Genomic DNA, 23721 nt, shown 5'->3' on the forward strand with positions numbered 1-23721 from the left:
CCCCCCTGTTACAGCAGCTCCACTGACTATAGATCAATTTCCAAACAGAATTCAAAGTGTTGGTTCTAAGCTATAAATCTGCAAAATAAATAAATAAACTGGCTTGGACCCAAGCTGTCTCAAAGACTGCATCTCCCTTTCTGAGCAAGCTTGATTGTTAAGATCATCAGGAGAGCCCTCTCTCTTGGTTTCACCATCTTCATACGGGACAAAGGAGAGGGCCTTCTCTGTTGCTGCTCCCAGACTCTGGAACTCTCTTCCACAGGAGACTAGGCTGTCCCCCTCTTGATTGTCCTTCTGCAAGCAGATGAAGACCTTTCCCTTCAGGCAAACTATTCCTTAGTGACTGGCTGCATTAGTAGGGTTTTTAAATAGATTGTTGTATCTTACTACTTTTAATGTGTTCATCACACAGTGTATTGTGAACAGCAGTGCAACCCAACCTCAATCAGTGCTGACGCTCAACCATTTTGGTCCTTTAGAAGGACTACTACTTTTTGGTCCTGTAGAAGGGCAGGTTCCCCAATGGATGGGAGGGTCACTTTAAAGAAGATTGTTCCTGGCAAAACAACTGTTTCCTGTGTGTGCATCTCTTTCACAATCTGATCACACCCTTAGACTGTCCTTAGAGAGTGTGGCTGATGGCATGCAACCATTTAGTGCTATATAGCAGTTTTAACTGTATTATACTCATCTGGCATGAGGCTAGCATAGGATATAGTGCTGGCAAAGCTAGCTCTTCAACCTCGGAAAACCTTCCATGTGCCTTAAATATATGAAGAGGGTTATCTGAAGCTTTTGCTTGTGTGTCTGAAGTTCTATTTCTTGCTAGATGATCAAATGTGTATCATGGTGCAGGCAGAGGTACTTTTTTTATATATCAAAAATGGCTAAACAGCCACACTACATAATAAAACTGCACATGCTACTGAGGAGAATGAGCACAGAGAGTGTTAAAACTGTACACATCTGTCTCTTACTTGATTTTATTATTTATCCCTCCTTTCTCATCTCCCTGGTATCAGAGGGAATCCGGTGAGGTATAAGTATTTCAAATATTTATGCTTCATTTTCTTGTTACCTTTTAAATTGATGTGCCACTTTTTCTTCCTTGCAAATAAGCAAACTGGAATTACTGTGCTTTTCCATTTGATTGATATTGCTCATCTTGAACAGAAGTTGCTGGGTAGATGGGCTGGCAGAGGGTGGGCGGGAGGGGTGAAATTGCACAGGGGATGAAACTGCTCCAGTACTGCAAATTGCTGACTCTTAGAAATCATTCCAGATGGCTTGCAGTGTGTCTACTGTTGTTGAATATCTTAACAATCTGGCTAAGAATTTTTGTCTGAAAAACTGAAGCCATCAAAAGAACTACAGAAGCTGCAGAAGCAATCCTATGCCAAGGAAGTCATAGCAATTAAGCAGCATTGAATTATGGCTGCAGATTCAAACAAAAATGATAGCCTCTATTCACGGAGATACACAGATGCAGCTTCATCCACATCTCCCTTGCATGCACCAGAAGAGAGCAATGTGAATAGATTTATGAGCAATGGGAACTATTAAACACAAGCAAATGCCATACACAAGAAGTGTCCTTCTTCCCAAGGGAAGGCCATATAGGATGCCAACATATACAGACACACAAGCACACACAAGAGGTACCCAACTCCTTTCTTTTGCATTTTCCAAGCAATAATATTTCACTACCATTAATCACAAGCTGACATCTTCTTTCTCCTCCACCATCACACATTTAGGGCTGGTACTCATTGGGTGTAAGTGTGCTGAGCTTTGCTGACCTCACTGGCGATAATTGATTCCTTTGGAGTTACAGGGAAGTTACAACCAGGCTGTGCTGCTCCTGTTCTCTTCTTTTAAGAGCTTGGCCATGGATGAAATATACATTAAACCAGGAGGCAAATGACTACGCACATATTCCCCATTGTTTGCACCTTGTCTGCTCTCTTTCCCGTTGGTGACAGAGAAGTAAGCACATCATTGGTAACAGTTTCTGTCATGTCTGCATGCTGAAAACACAAAGCATTTTGAACAGCAGCCTTCATACTCCTGGGTCCCTCTCACATAAATCCTACAGCAATTTCAAAACAGATATTGCTTTGTGGGTTATATATGAAGAACTGTGTTTATTCGATAAGCATTGGCTCTGTGGAGATTCAGATTTCCCCTCTCCTTTATCCAAAGCTTTTGTCATATGTATGTCTTCCTATATATACATTCCTGACATGTGTGGATTTTTGTAGATGGATGGGTGTGATGTGCCAAGATGTTTTGGACTTAAGGTAACCCTATAAATTCATGATTTCTGAAAAGTCTTCTCACAAGCAACCCTGCTCAGGTCTTGCAGACTAAAGGCAATGCTTTCTGAGAGGTCAGATTATATCTTTTGATTCTCCAAGTTGTGTGTGCATATGTTTTGTTTTGTTTTTGTACAGCCTAACTGCATACATGAGTTTTAAAACGAAAAGCAGCTGCTAAAGGCTGCAAATCAGAGTAGGTAGATACACAGAATGTGTTTTCACTTTTCCTGCTATTTTTAACAAAAAATTGATTCCCTGTTCTCTTTATCTTTTGTCCAGTGTGGATAAAAGCAGCTTGAGGCAGGGTCTGAATTTGAGAGGAAAGCCATCTGGCAAGGAAAGGGTTAAGTACCCCTTTCTCTACCTGTTTCTCCCATGGCAACTTCTCTCTCTCTCTCTCTCTCTCTCTCTCTCTCTGTGTGTGTGTGTGTGTGTGTGTGTGTGTGAGAAAGAGAGAGAGAGAGAGAGAGGGAGGGAGGGAGGGAGGGAGGATGTAAAGGAAAAGTTGTTAAGAGAATATAATGTAGAACTCACTACAACATTAGGATTTTATATAATATGCTGTGGTTATCACGCCATTAAATTTTTTTTGCAAATACCTTCTCTGCAGAAATTATTCAGTGCCAAAGGTAGTAAGGAGGAGAGGCCATGTAAGCTGTGTTCGAAGGCAGCAGGTAGCTTACAGGCCACATGTTGCTTACTTCGGTGATATAACATTTTTTAAAAGAAAGCCACTTGGGGATTTAGAGAAGGAAAAGATAAGTGCATAGATCAGTGAGTCCACACTGTTAGGTCATGGTAGCTTTCTGAACACACAAACATATAGTTTGCCCAGGGTGATCTTAAATGGCTGGTTATTGCTTCTGCTTCTTTTGGTAGAGCCTTTTTGTTCTTTGAGATTGCTTACGCGGTTGTGCAGTGTTGCATTTGACTATTGTTTTGGAAAGTTTGGGGACAAGCCTGGCCCTTACATAGTCATGAGGATCATGTGACAATCAGCAGCACTTTTGGTAGTGGAAGTTACCTACACACTGTGCATTTTTATTGGGCACTTCTAATATCTTAGGTGCATACCAGCTTGACATTTGAAATGGCCACATTTGCACATTGCCATTCCAAATTCTCAAGCAGTTGTGTCCTAACATCTGCCTGAGCAGTGACTGCTGAGCTTCTGACACCACTGTGTGGGACATTTGTAGAGCTGAGTAGCTCCAGAGAGAAATCACTTCAAACATTAAGTTGGGGTGCTTTTGTTTTAATGTGATTAATTCCAATGAAATCAATCTGGTAGGTATTATGACCCCAGTTGTGTCTGGCCAGTATGGAAATATAGAAGACAAGGTAATGGTTAATGGGAAGCTGCCAATCCGTTATAGAAGCTTTCACAGTTTTTTGGGAATAATCCTCTTAATGAGTCTTAAGCTACAAATAAGGCTAAAGATTTGTCTAAGAAATCTTTTTTTGAAAACAGATTTTTAAAAGCTGAATTTTTCCTGTGGTTATAAAGCACCAGCCAATCCAATCACCCACATAAACTCATGCTGGGTAGGTTCCCGGAAAAAGTTTTAAATGAGCTATTTATACCAGCGTAGAGCTTAAACATCCTACAAGTGAATATGCAGTGTGCCAAGAAAACAGCTTCTAATCCTACAACTGCCAGAAGGCCTATGCTAGGAGATTGTCCACTTAAAAAATGGCCTTGCCTCTGGCAGTTCTTCAGAAGCATCCAGAGTCACCTTAGGCTACTTAACACTACTGCATGGGCTACTTCTCTTGCCCTTAAGAGATTCCTCAAATTGATTAACTTAAACTTGCCTTCCTTCTCCTGAAACCTGCTGATGCTTGCCATTTGCTTTCTGAATATGCTGTCCTTTTCTTACCTTTTCCTTCAAGTGCTTATTGAATGCTTGCTTGCTCGCTTGATTGATTGATTTATTGATTGATTGATTTAGATTTCTACTGGTGGGCACTCACTTGGAGGCAGCACCTCAGCTTTCTGGCCCCACCTCCTCTGGGCTCAGCCTCTGAGCAACCACTTATTTATTTATTTGATTTGTATCCCGCCCATCTGGTCTATACGACCACTCTAGGCGGCTGGATGGAAGTTCTGTGGTTTGGCGTCCCATTTCCTCCACTTAATGGAGGAAATGGGACGCCAAACCACAGAACCGTGCAGCCATTGTCCAAACAGGCATGAACCGCTAAACCAGTGGTTTGTACCCATCTCTACTGGAGAGGAATAAATAAGGCTGTTCCCAGTGGGGCATCCATTCCCCATCCCCAACCATTCCCCTCGAAGGAGATTAGTTCATGATACAGCATTCTTCTGGAGAAGCATTTGGGCAATCTAGAAATGTGGTGGTTAGTGGCCACTGTGTCCCCCCCCCCAATAGGATGAAAAACTTGAGATAAAACATACATTCAAAAGCTCATGGCCTTCTTTAAAACAATCCTCTTTCCAACTTATTTCTGAAAAGAAGGTACCAGATGTTGGGGCAATTTGGCCAGGAGCCATGTTTTGTTGAATATAATGTTAGTTAGAGAATACAGGAGGATTAAAAATGGCACTGGACAAAAGATCAAACAAAACAGATCAGATGTGAATCTGTGACTCTCAATTTATTTATCTTGCCTTTTATCTGTGCTCAGATCAAATTTAATCAAAAATAAGGATATCTTTCCTACTTTTCAGAAACTGGGGGGAAATGCAGCATGCTGTAAGTGCTCAGTGGTTATAGATTAGAGATGGGCATAGGCCTTCTTTGCAGGTGACTCTTCTGGAACTTGCCTGGCAATGAACCACATGTCAGACTAAAGGTGGTAGTAATGGTGAGATAAAAGTACCTTGACTCCTCTGATAATTTCCCCAAACACCTTTACAAGCCTTGTCATTCATCATCATCATGTGCCATTAATTCAATTCTGACTTATGGCAACCCTTTTCAGGGTTATCCTGGTAGAGAATACTCAGAAATGGTTTACTGTTCCCTTCTACTGGGGGTGTCCTGGAACTGTGTAGCTTGCCCAAGGCTACCCAGGCTGGCTCTACTTGCAGGAAGCACAGTGAGGAACTCCCAACTTCTGGGCTCCATTGCCAGGTACTTAAATCACTGAGCTATCTAGCTAGCAGCTAAGCCTTCTCATTACAGTATTTATCTGAAAGTAGGTAACTGTGAAAGTAGCTACAATGGAAAAGATGGGGGACAATGTATGTGTTTTCATGTATGCATCTGTTTTCAATTCTTCTTGCCTCCTCTCTGTGATTTTGCCACTCCAGAACATGACTGAAACATGGGACTTGTAGTCTGAAAGTATGAGTAGACTTTCTTTTTCCCATATTCCATCATTACGACACCTCCTGACTGTGTTTGTGAGTGTTTATTCTAGTGAACAAGACCAGCATTGTATTCGCGAAGGCTTTCACAGCCGGGATCTAATGGTTGTTGTGGGTTTTTTGGGCTCTTTGGCCGTGTTCTGAAGGTTGTTCCCTCTAACCACTCTGTGCTCTCCTCTGAAGATGCCGGCCACAGAGGCTGGTGAAATGTTAGGAAGAACAACCTTCAGAACACGGCCAAAGAGCCTGAAAAACCCACAACAACTACAAGACCAGCATTGTTAGCTTAATTATGATGATTAAGAAGACAACTGGGTGATTTTTACAGGTCAGTGGGTGAGGTCTGAAAATCGGATTTTATGTTTGGATTGGATTCTGACTTAGTGTTGGTTATTACAAACTTTGATTGCAAATGCAAGTTTTGAGGATAATAAAATGTTTTGCCCTCCACAGTTGTTGCATTTTTCCTGCACATTTTAATCTTATGGGCCTAATCTTAGATAGAAGTAGCCCTTGTGTTTTTTTTTTCTTTTTTCTTTTAAAGACAACTCCTGCAGACATCAACAACACATTGCAATCATGTCATCTGAGCTAAAGATGCAACAAAAAGAATTTTGGATAGCAGGTAGTGGGAACCCTGCCCTTTAATAAAACCAGAGCTGAAAATTGAACAGCCTCAGTTTGTGCAAAGCCTTCTTTCTCCAGTTGTTGCCAGAGAGTGCCATCTGCTGGTTAAGTGATGCAAAAACACGAATGTTCTGTCTTTTCCATTTCTTGGTTACAAAATGTTTCTTGTAATACTCTTTATGATCTTACTCTAGTCTTTCCTCTAATTTATCCTTATCTGTTCACCCATTTTTATTTTTTATTTTTTTGCTCAGCCTAATATTATTATTGCTTTGTCCTATCTCTTTGGCTCATTTTCAGTTGTTTATATAGGCTTGGAGGGTTCCACTTGTTAATACACTTTTTAAATATCTATCTCTACTTCTTTCTTTAAGCTTTTCCTGCACTTTATTTCCCTCTATAAACTTGGGATAGTTCAGCTCCAGTCTTTTATGGAACAGAGTGGAAACTGCTGGTGGGAAAGATAAATTGTAATCTGAATACTGAGGAGGAGGAGGAAAGGGTGCTGGAGACATATGTAGGTTATCCACATGTGGGAATTTTTTTAAGAAACAGAAATGATAAGCACACACAAGCACCTTCATCCTTATTGGTGGCTACCAAGGCTTGCAGCACAGGGCTGTGAAGCCAGAAGAACAGATTAGGGATCAATTTACTTTTACCGCCTCTTCAGAGTTGTGAAGCACTGGGGTGGGGTTGATGGGGAAGGGCCCTCCACATTGACAGTGGTGGCAGCCACGTGTGCAGTGATATAAGGTAGTCAATTCCGCCTACACAGGGGGACCTTGCTGGGTGGTTCTATGCAGGTTAATACTGCTAATACCTAACTTGGGTTAGGTGGAAGATTTCCACACAATTTCCCTTCACAGATCTCGTTGAATAAATGAGGCGCTAATCAATGGATGCAGACTTGAGTCTCAGGACTTGCTGTCAAGTCAGACTGAAATCACATTGGTGACTCAAATTGGACTTTTTCCCCCAATGACTCGGTTTCCACATGCAACTCAGGACCCATCCACCCTTCCCTTTTTGGGGGGGGGGAGCGTGTTCTTAGTAGGGATTCAGACTTGGGGCTTGGGACTCAGGAATGCATATAAAAAACCCAGACTTTGGACTCAGATCCAAAGACTTGTCAACATCCCTCCTAATTAAATCAATTTATAATTATTTGACTTCCCCATTCTTTTCTTTTCCTAAGGCTAAAGTGCAGGTTTCTCTCCCTCCCTCTCTTCCCTCCCCCCCCATCATATCTCTTTTTGTGTACGTATGTAATCTGTAGGAGGACTGGCACGGGAGAGTGGTCTCTTCCTCAAAGTTTATTCCCCAGAGGTATTGGTCTTTGCAATAGAGGAAGAGGAGATTTCAAGCACAGTATGAATGGTTGTTTATTTTGCCCTTCCTGGTTAAGTCTCCTTTCAGGAATAATTTGCATCATGGAATCCATGTTAGGGAAAGGACCTTCTTCCTCTTCCAATTGTAATCAGATTTCTCTGTCACTGCTACTACAAATCTCTTAAACAGAATGTAATCTGAACCACGTTGTGTCAGTCATTTTTAAATGGTAAGACATTTAAAGCTTTGTAAGGTGAATTGTAATTTTCATATTTTTTTTGTATTATAATGTAGGTAGTGATAATGATGGTCATGGCAAATAGTGTCTCTGCACCTTAATTGGCCTACAGCAGCAGCTGACATTCGTTTAGTCGTGTCCAACTCTTCATGACCCCATGGACCAGAGCACGCCAGGCCCTCCTATCTTCCACTGCTTCCCGGAGTTGTGTCAAATTCATGTTGGTTGCTTCGCAGACACTGTCCAACCAAACAGCTGACATATCATATCTTTTCTCAACAGAGCCTCCCACATGGGTGATAAAACCGGAAAGTGGGGTTTACAGTGTTGGTGGAAGCTTTGTCTTGTTGTGTCAAGCTATTGGCTACCCTGAGCCAACGATCAAGTGGAAAAAGAATGGCATTCCCATCAAAGGTAAGTACAGGGTTCTCTCATGCAGTGCAACAGTATCAGGCAGCTGTGTAAACACTCCCAGGTAGAGCAAATGATTTGCAGGCTCCCCATTTCTTGAAGTGTTTGTTTTATCTGGTCCTGTCAATTAAAAATGTTTCTTATTAATAACAGAAAAATCTGGATCGTATAAGATCAACCCTGATCTGCTATTTTATTGGTTTAAAATTGCCTTTAACAACTGTTTTTTTTCTAAACAAATCCTATAATGCAGTTATTAATTGGGCATTATAGGATCTGAAAAGTGTAAAGAAGGCTGTATGCCCTTCAAGGCAGGAATGCATCTACAAGCATGCACCCATGCATCACCCACAGCACTGCCTCTGTACAAAGCCAATGAGTCTTTAAAGCACTTTGATAATAGATTTCCTAAGCTGTACTACAGAAGCTATTGGAGAAAATATAGTGAGTGATGTAGAAAAGCTTCATTTCTGCCTCTTATGTGGCTATTCAGGTCATTGCAACCAGTTTTCTTCTTTACCTACTAACTTCACAGGACTCTCATATAATGGGAAACTGTTGGTTTGCAATATTCTGCAGATAATTTAGGGCCTAATTACATTTATTTATTTATTTATTTATTTATTTATTTATTTATTTATTTATTTATTTATTTATTTATTTACTTATTTACTTACTTACTTACTTACTTATTTACTTACTTACTTACTTACTTACTTACTTACTTACTTACTTATTTATTTATTTATTTATTTATTTATTTATTTATTTATTTATTTATTTATTTATTTATTTATTTATTTATTTATTTATTTATATCCCGCCCATCTGGCCTGGTCGACCACTCTGGGTGGCTTCCAATAAAAATATATACAGTAAAACATAAGAATATCACACATAGATGTCTGCATTCAATCAGGACACATACACTAATAGAACAAATAAAGAAAGAAGAAGAAGAAAAAGAGTTAAATATTGACAGGAGGGAAGGCCTGAACATATAACTATGTTTTTAATTGACACTTAAAATTACACCTGTCAAAAGAATCCCATTTATACCGATTCTTTCCATACCTGTGTTGTATCAGTACATTTGTTTTCATGGTAATGTGGTATATATAGTGGCAGGAATGTTCCTGTTGTTTTAAACAATATCGATTAATTTCTTTCTATTTGAAACATTGTTGCCTGCTGCACCATAGAATCAATTTATTTTGTCAAATATTTCCTGGGGCATTTTTAAAAAAAACTCTAATAGGTACATCGATATGGCGGAAAGGGATTCCCATTTGGGAACATTTGATCTGTGGTGCTTGTGGCTCTGGAAGTAGTGCATTGCTCACTGTACAGTGGACCCTCTACGTAAGGAATTAATCCATATTGGAATGGTGGCTGCAAGTCGAAAAGTCTGTAAGTCGAATCTCCATTGACCTACAATGCACTGAAAACCGATTAATCCCATAATCAGTGGTTTTTCTTCTATTTTTATTCCATTTTGTTTTTTTTCTGGTCTGTAAGTCGATTCTCAGGCTGCAAGTCGAATCTAAATTTTGCAGCCAGAGAAGTCTGTAACTCGAAAAGTCTGTAAGTTGAGCCATCTGTAAGTCGAGGGTCCACTGTAGTCCCAGCTGTCACCTGTGTAGCGGTGCCATTTGGCAAACAGTAGGCTGAGGTGTCAAGCAGTAAACCAGACAAATTGTCCCTGTAAAACCTCAGTTTATTGATATATTGATATACTGGCCACGAAAACTTTTCAATATATATATATATATCTCAGGGCAGCCACATGGCAGTCATGGCGGCTGCCTTCCCTGGGGACTGAGGATGGGAAATAGAATCAATAGAAACATGCACACATGCTATACCGGTAAGGAATGCATTGATGCATCATCAGTACAATTTAAAACCACCTTCTTGGCATGGGGAAAATAAACCAGAAATAAACCACTGACCGGGAAAATGAGTTGATCTTCACCGTGCATCATGTGCTTAGAAATTTATGAAATGATTTAAATGTTCTTTAAAAAACAGCCAAATTGGCATAACAGGGGTTCTTTTGCCAGGTATGATTGAGCCCTTAGTTTGAAATATACTTTCAGAAATGTTTATTTGAAGCAAAATAAAGAAGTCTTTATAATATTTGATAAATGTTTCAGAGTCAAAGCAGTTGGATGGTGGGCTTTTCAGCTAGAAAATGGCATGGAACAAGGGCTTTCACGGCTTGTTTTTGTTTGGCATTTGGTCATCAGGAAGAAATAGCAGGTTCTGTTTTCCTGTTGATTTTGCAGACACAACAGCTCTGAAGAGGGATTAACCATGTTAGCACCTCTTGTTGTGAATCTTTCTGGATTTAGCAAATTCACTTTCACTTGGGTTCCATCTAGTGTCCCACTGAGGAATTGCAGGGAAGTGATTTATTTACAAAAGCTTGGTTGAGCAAGAGCAGAATACAGTTAAAAAGCCCTACATTCCCTTCAACTAAAATTACACTGAGTGCCTATCTACACTTTAGAATTAAATTAACTTTGTTCTCAGCCTTTCTTTTGCTAACATACCTTCTAGTTCAAAATCAGTCTGTGAGTTTCTTATAACAGAGCCACGACAATTAAAGAGGCATGAAATTAATAGGTTGCAAAATGCAGATACACTTCTTAATGAATTAATTAATTTCTACAGTTGCCAAGTGAGATTGTTAGAATTCTAGTAGAACCCACAAGATAGCCTTTTCTTTCTCTTTTTCCCCATGTTTACTAGTTTTTTCTCTGTGTCTACTCTCACTGCTCATTCAACATTTCCCTCTCCTTCATTTCTTACTCCCAATGTATTAGGCACATTGTATCCCCCCCTCAGGTAGATACATGAATGTGCATGCTTAGAAGTCATAACAAGGGCATTTTAGCAGGCAGCTAAGTACAGTGGGGTCTTGACTTGAGAACTTAATCCGTATTGGAAGGTGGTTCTCAAGTCAAAAAGTTCTCAGGTCAAATCTGCATTTTCCATAGGAATGCATTGAAAACCATTTGATCCGTATCTGCTCTTTTCCGTCCATAGAAACTAATAGGAAGCTGCTATTCCGCCTTCGACCACTAGAGGGGGATGTTTTGTTTCTTAGGTCAAGAAAGGTTCAGGGAAGGCAGGGAAAATACAGTCCAGGCAGGACAGTACCAGGCAGTCCGAAGACTGTCTCCCAATCCAGTCTCTAAACGCTGGGAGGAGTGAGGAAGCAGACAGGCACCCTTTTCACTGGCCAACAGTTAACTGAAAGTTCCAATTTTGCACTTTCCCTGCCTACCACGTGGTTTTTTTTCAGTTCTTAACTCAAATCTAAGTATGTAAGTCAAGTCAATATTTTCCTATGAGAGTGGTTCTTAAGTCAAAATGTTCTTAACCCAAGCCGTTCTTAAGTCAAGACCCCACTGTAACACAGCTGATTTGGACTATGCTAGTGACTCTAGAAGGTCAGAAATGAAAGCTCAAAAAGGATGGTTCTATCTGCACCCTGCATGAGCTGCAGATATTTGGATCAAAGCTCATGGTTTCCTAGAGGAGACCTAGTGTCTATTATTGTCATCGAACCAATAATATTGCATGCTACAAATAGATTTTAATTTGTTAAGTATTCAATTTTTGAAGTGAAATAAAAATGAGATGAATACCCTCAGTGTCCCCTTAGTGTGAAGGCTAAAATTCAGTCTCAGTTTCACATCTCAGAACTATGGTGGAGACAGACATGCACCCACATGCACACATTTTTATTATTAGAGATTAAACGCTATACAGCTTGGGAAAAGAATATTTGGAAAACCATATTGTTCCATATGAATTGACTTCAATGTCTTGGGCAGTGTTTTTAGTAAAATGAATGATATAAACATAATAAGAAGAACTGGGTGCAGTTTTACAATTTGTGTTGTGCTCTGGGCTATGTTTTTGACAGATATTGAAACAAAATCCAGCAGAGCTGTGTTTTCCACAAGGGAAATCAGTGTGACTGATCTGATGCTAAATGACTCAGCAGTGTACCAGTGTGAGGCTACCAACAAGCATGGCACCATCTTGGCCACAGCAAACATTGATGTTCTTGGTATGCATCTTACAACTTGTGATACCTGCTTTATGGAGAGATGCTACTTACTGACAGAACTCATATTTCACATGCAGAAGGTTATAGATCCAGTCCCAAACTTGGCATCTGTAGGAAAGGCTAGAAAATGTGCCTGTCTGAGTCCATGGAGAGCCATCACTAGTCAGTATAGGCAACAATGAGCTAGATAAACCAGTTTCTTTATATTTGGATGGAAAGAGCCTGAGATTTGGGGAAAACTTATATATTTATCCATCTAGGGTCATAGCTTTGAAACCTTGATTTTTTAATATTCTAGCTTTGAATCTCTGTGTACTCAACCACATTAGTGCTGAACTGGTGTTGCCACCTCTTTATTTCTGAGAGGCTCCATGTGTTAAACATATGATAGGTAAATACAGCATGATCTTCCCCATATTGAGAATAGTAACACCTGTTGAATCTCATTAGTGCAGATACATGAGACCTGAATACCTGTTGATTTTGGCCAGTACAAAAGGCAAATAATGTTATTTTAGTTTATTTTAGAGAAATATATGACGTGGTGACGTCTTTTGGTAGGGATATAAAGAACACTTGCATAATTCTTAGCTCCCATTGATTTAGTTGTCTCAGCTTAAGGAGACAAGAAGTAACTTTTCTTTTCTCTTCAGGGTCTCCATAATTTGCATAGAATTTGCAGAAAACACCACAGAAGAAGCCTGCTAATTAAATGTAGAAGCAATAAAGCAATAGCAGCCAAATGAGGATTTGTGTTCCAGGTCTATAATTCTTACAATCTTTTTTCATCTTCTTGTCCATCCGTATATTTCTTGTTTTTTTTTTTTCAGAGATTCCTCCAGAAATATTAACTCCAGATGGTGAAGGGTATGTTGCAGTTGTGGGCTATCCAAGCCACCTGTACTGTCAGTTTTTTGCAGTACCACCACCTGATGTCTCTTGGTAAACCTCTTTTTCATTGTTCCTCTTTTTCATAGGTTGATCTTTGTATGTAATCCTATCAGACTATGTCTAGCTGTGGACCTATCTAAACGTGCATTGCTTCTTTTAAAAAAAACTATTTAAAAATAATGTAATAAGATGCCAATAAAATTAGTTTAAATATACTTGTATTTTAAAGATTTCAAAGCAGTCGTGTGACAAGGTTAATGAAGCTGTATATTGTTTGTTAGCAGTGGAAATGATAAGGTTCCCCAAGAACTAGTATTCTATTTCCTTTATCTTCAGGAAGACAAAGGTCAACAGAGCTTAGTTTGCTTAGAGGATTTCCTTGCTCAGGAGCAATTTAGATGGATTAATGAAAAGCAAATGTTATTTCTGAAAAGACACCAAAACAGTTACATCCCCAAGAGGCCTTTGTGCCGTTCTTGAAGTGTACACACAACTTTTAACTTAGAACTTAATTTGGACTGTTGAAATCTAGAGAAAAATTTTGTGTCCTTGAGTCTTCATCCTATGAGGCCTTCTTTATCCTTTGAGCCCCACTGTTGTGGAAGGTCCTTTGGGCCAAACAATCAGGCAGTTAGAACATCATCTTAAAGCATTCCTCTAACTCCTCGACCTTGCCTCATTTTTTATCTGTTACAAACCCAGACCAAATATATACTAGTTACATGGCCAGAGTGGCCACTTAAGGGCAATTGTCTGAGTGGCTTTCCCATCCATCTGACTCACCTTCACATGACTGATCACATACTGGTTGTGAAATGAAGCAGGAGAAAACTACAATGTGATTGTCCTTCATCATGTGGGTTTCTACTATTGGATTTTGGCTGTACAGTTTCAGGCCACAAGCCCTGTATTGCTGTTCCACTGCACAAAATTTACCTGCTGTTCCATTTGACAAATCCCTCCACCTCAAGCACAGAACACATACTCCTAGTGAAGCATAGAGCATGTAAAAAACCAAATATGTGCTGTTTCCCAGATGTTTGGCACAGGTTTCGGACTATCAACCATGTTTTCTATGTGTATGGTCAGAGGTTTTGGCATATAGTGATACCTAACTACCAAGGGTGTTTGGCATAGGTTTAGAGCATGTGACAAGTTTAGGAGTTTTGTGTTTTAACTACAAACTTAAATATGAGTATTCTGTTTTAGTAACTAATATGTATATTTAGAAGGGGGCTGAGATGAGGGGTTGGTAGTTAAAACAGCTGTTCTGGAGGCCTTCCAGCATTGTATACACATAAAGGTTGTATAATTCATCCTGAAATTCAAACAATTAACTCTTCATTCATTCTGCTGCAGACATGGGGCTTTTGAACAGAGACTAGATGGCCATCTTCCATTGAAGCTTTAGGTTTGAATTTTCTGCTTTATCAGGATCCTTCCAGCTCTACAAATTCTATGAATCTATGATTCTAAGATGTGGGGGAAACAAAAATAGCAGATGGAAAAGCATTCCATTCTGCAAGAATCCTCACTAGAAACTGGGCTGAGGCAAAACTCAAAATATGTTTGCCAATTGTCCTGGAGCTGTTATTACCTGGAATTTGTTGTGGCCAGTAGTCAAAGTAAAGAAGTTCAATTTGATTGAATCAAAATAGTACTGGAGAACATAAAAATGCACTTGAAAGCATTGTGTAGCTTTATACAATAGATGCTTAAAGAAGGAAAAAACTGGGGATGAAAAAGTAATTGGTTGAATTTGTTAATGTCCTCAATGATCAAGAAATCCTTGAATTTTGAAGTACTTCAGTATGGAAAAAAATCTTGGGATTTTGTAGGATGTTGCCATGACATTTAAAATGATATTGAATTCTTCTAGTTGTAGTGTTGATATAGTGTAGTAGAGTGATCCTAACTTCCAATTCCACTGCATGAATGGAGTTAGGAAGAGAGTGGGGGGGGGGAGGCACCTTTACTGAAGGTGAGAAATGGAGGATACGCTCCATCCAATCCCCAGTACACCTACAGATCACTTTGCAGATGAGAGGCAGGACTACTGCTGGCAACAATTTCGGAGTAGGAATGGAGGATTTCAGGGATATACAGAGAAAGGACAGAGGAGTATCCATGGATTGGCATCCAAGGACCTTTCATTCCTATAGGAGGCCCCAAGACCCCTCCCTCTTCTTCAGAAGTTTAGATAATCTGTAACAAAGAAGCATATGGGACAAGTAAAATACAATCTGCTTTCATACCATGCTGTACACCTGTAACTACACATTGCCATTGCATTCACTTTAGGAAAGGCAGAGCAAAAATTTAAAAGTGTGACTTCAGCTAATCCTAATAAAAATTGTATTCATTTATATGTTAAAGCTTATTTTCTTCTCAAAAATAAGAAATGTTCTTATTAATTTAATGATATGTCCTTGCTTCTTTTTCAACTTCACAAGAAAGCTAAGGCCTGGCAACCCTGCTGTTACAGTATGACTTTCCTGTGACTTCAAACATGTTTCAAAATATGTTTTATGGAAATAAATCCTTCCACGCAGATTTGACAGTTTGAAAAATATATTGGTGCTTATTAGTGTTTGGGCACTTATTGCACAGTTTTTTTTGGTCACTATTTAACTTCTAAACCATCTTTTTTGCAGTGTTATATTTAAAGGGTTTGATTTATTTGAGTAATTATTAATAACAGGCAGTTATGAAAATGCTGTTTTAATCAGCATGATCCTGGTTGTCTTGCTAGGACTAAAGATGACAGCATGAAACGTCTTGATGCAGATCAAAATGGAACCTTGGAGATCAGAGTCACAAGGAAGGAAGACGCTGGGTTTTATACCTGTGTGGTGAAGAATATTGCAGGGAGACGTGGTCTCACGGCTACTCTAACTGTCAGAGGTAATTCTTAAAATGAATGTCAGTTACAATTAAAGATTTGGTTTGTTTAACTGCACCTAATAATTCTGAAGTGAAATCCTAGGAAACACCTCCATCAGTATGTAAATAGCTGAGGCAGTACAATGTGTAAAACTTTACATTTACTCATATTTTTCCATGTATAAGACACCCCCATGTATAAGACGCCCCCATCACTTTTCTAATCCAAAATTAAGAAATCTAAGTGGAGTTTAGCAAGTGTAGGGGAAAAGGATAAAAGTGCTGCAGAATCACTTTGATCCCTGCTTTCCCCTCCACTTGTTCTTGTTCTCTCCTCAGCTTACTTCTCTGTATAAGACGACCCACAATTTTTAGTCTAAATATTTTAGACAAAAGTATAGTCTTATACACAGAAAAATACAGTAAGTAGATGGGCATTGTGGATGGGGGTTGACAGCTTCATAAAAGGCCCCTCCATCATTCTCTCAAGAATTCTACCTCATGTCCTACCAATGGAAGGTGATGGTAGTGTAATGGCCCCGCTGCAGTGAGATCACAATGTGAGATCCCCTATTTTGCTACCAGAAAGTGGGAGTGTTTTTGTGAGATTTTCTGTTGCATGTACCAAAATAGTATGATTAGCATAGAGAACAAGGCAATTTGACTTGGGTGTGGGAGGCAGTGTTTTTTGATTCAGGTAGCAAAAACTCTTGGTCAGGCTCTGATTAGGAGACCACAACAGACTAACTCCAAGTCTGTCACAGTTAAAAAATATTGCACAGTAGTTTTCAGAAAACAGAATCTGAAAGAAAACCAACAATCAACAATAAAATAAGCCCAATAGGAAAGGCTGAAGAAATTTCTTAAGGAACATGTGTTCATCCTTGTCTTAGGATATGCATAATAGGATCCATATCTATCTTGTATTGCTCTATGACTAGATAAGACCATAAAGCATTTTTCTTGTCAAACAGTAATATCACAAATGACAGAAGAGTATGTGAATGTTTTTCTTGATTTCTTAGATGCCACCAAAATTTCTGTTATACCCAAGAATCCACAAGTTTTGAAATCACATCCAGTTTCATTAAGATGCCACTCTGAATGTGATCCACATTTGAAACATGACTTAAAAATTTCTTGGAGAAAGGATGGACAAGAACTTTCCAAGAATGACACCGAAGATGGGAGGTAAAAAAAATAGCATGTTATCTTTATTCTGCTTTAATTTTGCATAACTGATCTTGTCCTGTAGGAATTTAAAAGGATACTTCTGAATAACCACTGGTCTCTTTTCATGTGACAGGGTTATGGTTCTGCTATTGCTCACCCCCTGTAAATAAGTGGGCCAGAGACCAAGGATGCAGTCCAGTTTCCCACATTTAAGAAGAGCCACATTTTAATTAGTTTGGAGAGGTCACAAAGCAGTCTCATGCTGAGATGGGGTCTGTCCCTCTCTCCTCCTCAGTTAGCTGTAGTTCAAGCTAACTGTGCCCTGCAGGCAAACTATAGCTAACAGCTTTCAGCTGGTCAATCATGCTTTGTAAATTCCTATTAACCTCCTTCCTTAAATCCCATGACTCAAGGGGGAACAATATGTCCCTTTAGTCTTTCCATTAGTTCCTGACCTGGTCCTGCCCCCTGAGATGCAAAGTCTTGAGAATCCTTTCCTACCAAACAAGTGTCTGTGGTAATCACAGTTCATCCTAACTCCTCTCCCTGCTCACTGCCTCCAGAATGGCTGCCTGTTTAACACAAGTCTCTCCCAGGCTCAATGAAGAATGGATACAAAGAATTATCTTGTGACATAATGTCCTTGAAAAGATGAAAATGTGTATCTTGACTGCTGGTGAACAGCCACAGGCTACACTGACCCTGTGGACAGGTGGGCCAAGCCAAGAACTAAGGAGAAGTCTGTGGGATAAAGAGAGTGTGTCCTGTCTCCTATACTCTTCAACTGAGTGGCAGCATTCCACCCCTAGTCCCTCTCCTCACTTCTATACTCCTCAGGGAGACCAAAGGCAACCTTTACCTCCCACGTCCTGGGATGGAGTACAAATCCAGGTTATATAGTGATGGGAGGACAGATTGGTTTGGATTTTAGTATGAATTATCCTAATTTGCACTTCCCAAATGAAGTACAGGCCAAAATGCAGTTATATTTCTATATTCATACTTATCTGAATTTTGTTATTTAGTTTTCTATTAATCAAAAAATGTGCACATTAGGGGAAAGCCCACACAGAAATATTTATACTGATGAAAATAAGGTAGAAGTCCAATTCATTAAGGAAAATTACTTTAACATTGCATATATTAGCACTAAAATGTTCACTAAGACTTGGGAAAATAACAAACTGGTGCAGAATTGGGATGACATAAGCTTAATACAGAGCAGAGGAGCACCACGTGAAAAAACAAACATACATATTATAACTTATTTGCTAATATCAGTTGACTGGTTGAATAACAGTGGGAACATAAACAGCTGCCATGGGCCCAAGCTATCTAAAAGACCGTATCTCCCTGTTTGATTATTTTATTCTGTCGTTTTATGTGGGTTTTAAAAAATATTGCTCTTATTTGTGAGTTTTTAAATGTATCTGTTTGATGATTTTTAAATTTTATAATTTTTTTTATTTTGCTTTTAACTTATTTTAATATTGTAAGCTGCCTTGGATCCATTAGGAGAAAGGCAGTATATAAATATTTTAGATAAATATTTTAAATAAATAAATAAGTACATTAGAGTGAGTCAGACCACTGACCTTTCTAACCCTATATTGTCAAACGCTCAGTGGTGATACTGGCTCTCTAGGGTTTAAAATGGATTTTCTCCAGCAGATGCTTGGAATAGAGCCTGGGCCATTTTGAATACAAATGGATGCCCCCCCACCCCAGCAACAGCCCTTTGGCTTTGATTGTATCTTGGATCATTTGTGAATTATGATTTATGTTATCTGTTTTGCTCACATCAAGGGAATATTAGACAACCCTCTGTCAGATGTACTGTGATTTGGATCCCTGCATCGAGCAGAGGGTTGGGCTCAATGGCCTTATAGGCCTCTTCCAGCTCCATTATTGCACGGTTCTGTGAAAATTAACAGAAACTTTCAGAAATACATAATTGCCAGTAACAAGTTCCATGTATAAAACAAAATCAATGGAAAAGTTACAGTGCATTATTGAAAGAAATCAGTGGAGATAGAGTCTGTAGTTGTACAGAGACCCTGCAGTCTAACAGTTGCATCTGATTCTGATTATTTTTCTAATAAAATCAATATAGTCTTTCTTATTGGTGTTATTAAGGTTCTGAACAAATTCATAAAGCCTAAGAAAGCAGTGTAATTGGCAGCGATTGTCTTTTCTCAAAACAGTAGCATAGATTGCTGCATATGTTTCCAGCAGGTTTCTAAGTGATCATGAAAGGACCTCTAGTGGTGAAGTAACCATTTGAGTCAATGTCACATTCTCTATATACTGTAATCAGAGATGTAGCTTTAATGGAACACATAACTGTCAAAACTTGTCAAATGCGAATTATCACCCAGTTAAGTTGTATGACAAGGTATTTTACGTTTTTTTAGTCAGAACAAGTTAAAAAAAAGATATTTTACCTTGTGAATTCATTAAACGTTTTTACCAAAAATGAGAAAAGTCATTTGGTAGGTAACTTCCAGAAAGCAGCATCTATTCTGGCCATGCCATGCTGGCTAAGGTTTTCTGTAAGTTGTAGTAGTAAAAAACGAAAGAGAAAATATGTCTTCATTCATTTTCCTTTTTTTAAGAGAAAAAAGCTTAGTCCCAACAAATCCTTTGATGCAGCTCTACTGCTGAAGAGGATCTCTTAGAGCTTAGAGCAAAAAATAAAATAAAATAAAATAAATTACTGTAGAAGGGAAAAGAAAGATAATTTTCAAATATCTGACAGGATTTCATTTTAGCATTCTGTACAGACTGATTAAAGTATCACAGATCTGTGACCTTACACAATCTGCTTCTCTGCATCAACCTCTAATACCATTCTCTATTTTGTTTTGTGTTTTCCTTGTTTTTTCTTTCCTTTCTCTTTAATGTCTTGCTTTTCTCCCCACAAATGCTCACAAATGTTAAGTTGGATATAAGTGGGTTAAAGTCTACAAAAGCTCCTGCAAGTAAGGTGTGTTAGCTTTTGAGATGTAGCACGCCTTTTTGTTCTTGTTCTTTCAATAACAGACTAACATGGCTACAACCCAGCAAATTCCGAAAAAAAAGAAAGAAAAAAGAAAAAGAAAAAACCTACCACACTTCAGTTTTACATCATACATCTTTTTGTATGGTGCCTGCAATATAATTATTGGTGCACAATACAAAATAAAATGACCTGTGAAGACCTTGCCTATAGATAACATCTTAATCAATGAGATTCTAGGGAGCTATGTTAATGTAAGAGATTTTGTTTATTTCTGCTTTATAAGATGCAAATATTGTCAAAATTCAGTCCTATTTACCATAACTCTGGAAACCTCATAAAACTATTGAAGTGAAAAGTAAAAATTGTATACTACCTTTTGAACTAAAGTGCTACAAAGAAAAATACTGTAATGAAGCAAATTCCTGCTTTATAGCTAACAGGAATTAATAAAATTAGGTTAGGGATGCTTCAAACTAATTCCAAATTAATGCTAGTAACCAGAGCTCTGTGTGTGTCCCTGCTTGTGAAACGAATCTGGTCATAAAATGTGGCTTTTGCATTGCTTCTGTGGAATCTGGCTTAATTATTCTTCTGAGCTTGCTTTTGTAGGACGACTTTCATGCTTTATAAAGTGAGAGGGCAAAGATTAATAGGCCGGTTTTTATTATTGTTGTATCATGTGTGCATAATTCATATTGTGAATAATTTGTATTGTTCCTTACAGAATAATTATCGAGAGGGACACATTGTTTATACAAAACGTGGAATTAGAAGACCAGGGAGTGTATACCTGTATAGGCAGTACATCTCTAGACAGTGCTACAGATGATTCCCGCATAACTGTCCTCCGTAAGTTGTCCATGTCTTTATCAATTAAGTTTGCTATCAATTTAAATCCTTATTGTAACATCTGAGCACTGCTTAATGGTCTTTGTGAGGACTTTTGAGTTCCAATGAAATATCAACTAGTTTTGCTATACTGTGTGTCTGTGAATATTTCTCTGAAGAGTGTAAATCTTTGTTTGCTTTACTCCTGTAGGTCAGAATTTTTTTAAAAATTGGCTTCTTTGTCAGGTGAAATTAGGAGTTTTATGCATTTTCCACTTTTTGTGCAAGATCTTAGTTTTGTGCAAAAAGTTGTGTAAATACAAGGTTCTTGCATAATTTTTTTTCCTAATGCTATTGTCAGTGCAAAAGAAAAGCGAGTCTTTTCACTCATTCCACAGCTGACAGTTTTTACAACAGGATATCTAAATGTGTTGAGACATATTTTATCACAGAAGAGAAACTAAGAGCATATTTTTCACCCTTACATTCGCCACACATTAGTGTCACATTTTTGCTAGGATTTGTAGTGTTTATATCAGTTTTATAAGAAAGCTGGGCATGAAGAAGACAATGCAAGATTGCATCAACTTTAGATAGGCCTTTTCTCGACCAGGCTGCTTCTAACTCTTATCTCTAAACACACAAATACCCATTCTTGATTTGTTTGAATTCATTTCCTTCACTGTCCTTTGTCCCATTAGCACATCACAGTCCTATGTCCCATTACACACACACATACAGGATGGTACTACAATAAAAGTAAATTAGTAAAGGGATATCAAAGTGGACTAGGAGATAAAAGGTCTGTTCAGGCCTCATAAACTGAGGTTAGTGTAGATCACCATCTTCTACACAGTTGTTTTTTATGTGTGTTTTCTGCATTTCTTCAATCTATAAACAGGCAGGGTTAACATGTTTAGCAGTGAAAATATCTAGATTTCAGTATCTATACATGGGTTTGGAACCTTGCTCTCTTCTTAAGTCACTCAGAATATGGCAAATTGACAGTGCAAAGAGCTGGATCAAATAGGGTCGATTGAGGTCCAGAAGGTTGTTTGGATGCAAGGATTGCACCAGACATTGAGCTGACCCCAAGCAACCCTATTTAGCACACACCAGCGCACTCCAAAAGAGCCCATGTAGACAAGTCTTTATTGGTCTAAGTTGCTTCTGCTCCATTTTCTTCTTTGTCATCTGTGCTTTCTATGCATCCTTGAAACCTATGTAATGTCACCAAGCCTAGTTTAGCTAGTAATTTCTTTTTGCAAGGCAGATACTGCCCTTCCTACCTCTTTCTTTCATTAGGATTGTATAGGCAGTACAAAAGTGGAAGCCAAAATAGTATATTGCCTACAGTAGGAAAACATGAATGTAAGAAATGCAGATTAAAACACTTACTCAGCTGTTTGTGGCCTTTGAATCACTGTTGTCTCAGAACTGAAAATCTCATGGGGTTCTTGTGAAATGTTCAGCACAGACCATGTCTTTTCAGAAATAAATCCCATTCAGTTCAGCAAGGTTTACTCCCAAATGTGTGTAGAGTTGAAGGCTTAAGTGCTTACTTTTGCTTGACCTAATCCTGCAAAAGCAGAACAGGAATCACCACCATCATTATCATCATCATCATCATCATCATCATCATCATCATCATCATCATCATCATCATCATCATCATCATCATCCTAATAGTTTAAAAGAGAGATTAAAAGAACTGGGAATTCTGAAACACTAGAGTTACCTCTTCATAGTGTAACTGTTTTAAAACAATGACAACAAAGCACTGCAAACCCACACATTCATTTGTTATCTTTCTCCTGCTGGATACCTGCAGTGGTCTGCCATTTGCAGGACTGGTCTGATATTTTCTCATTAAAATTGATGTAATGCTTTCTAGACAATTCATATATCTGACAGAATTCTTGCAGCCCTCAAAACACCATGCCAGAATGATAGCATCAATTTTTAAAATGCCACATGCCACCTTTTTGCTAACATGTCTCATGTGTTTGTTTGTTTGTTTGTTTATTATTTATTTATTAAATTTATATCCCACCCCTCTAGACCATGTCTACTTTTATTTAGTAAAAACATCAATATGTCCTTGATTAAGGGTGTGGATAAAGTGAGCACAGAGACATTTGGGATTCTAGCTGTTGACCTTGTTCCTCAATTCCACTTTTATGCACAGAGTTTATGTACAGAGTATATGCATATACAGTAGGACTCCCACATCTGGGGGATCAGTATCCACTGATTCATTTATACACTGTCTAAAATATTAAAAATATTTTTTAAGAATACTAGAAATGTATCTTTCTAAACATGAAGTTCATGGAACTGGCTACTTGTGGGAGCAAGAGACCATACTATTTATAGTGTTCGCTATTAAACACTATTAAAATAGTGTTTGCTGTAATCCATGTTTTTAAGAAACTGCGGGGGGTAGGGCTTGGAACCGATCTGCAACAGATATGGGGTTCCTACTGTAGTTCTAATGTCATAAACCATCCTGACATTTTCTTGTGGAAAATCTAATACAGCCCCCTGTTGGGGGAGGAAGACATTTTCTTTTCCTTTGTATGGTCACTTTTGAACATA

General features: G+C 38.6%; 1 protein-coding gene across 13 annotated transcripts in view; it reads left to right on the top strand.

The window, feature by feature from the left end:
* CHL1 (cell adhesion molecule L1 like) overlaps nt 1–23721 on the top strand; it is a 304506-nt gene that overhangs the window by 249334 nt on the left and 31451 nt on the right. For all 13 annotated transcript variants that reach the window (XM_020791014.3, XM_078385206.1, XM_078385211.1 and 10 more), the window contains 6 exons: nt 8135–8266; nt 12201–12347; nt 13178–13289; nt 15991–16142; nt 17147–17312; nt 21020–21144. In XM_020791014.3, the coding sequence (XP_020646673.3) occupies nt 8135–8266; nt 12201–12347; nt 13178–13289; nt 15991–16142; nt 17147–17312; nt 21020–21144 (834 nt within the window). The remainder of the gene's footprint in view (nt 1–8134; nt 8267–12200; nt 12348–13177; nt 13290–15990; nt 16143–17146; nt 17313–21019; nt 21145–23721) is intronic.

This window comes from Pogona vitticeps, chromosome 2 (assembly GCF_051106095.1).
Source record: "Pogona vitticeps strain Pit_001003342236 chromosome 2, PviZW2.1, whole genome shotgun sequence".
NCBI classification, from domain to species: Eukaryota; Metazoa; Chordata; class Lepidosauria; order Squamata; family Agamidae; genus Pogona; species Pogona vitticeps.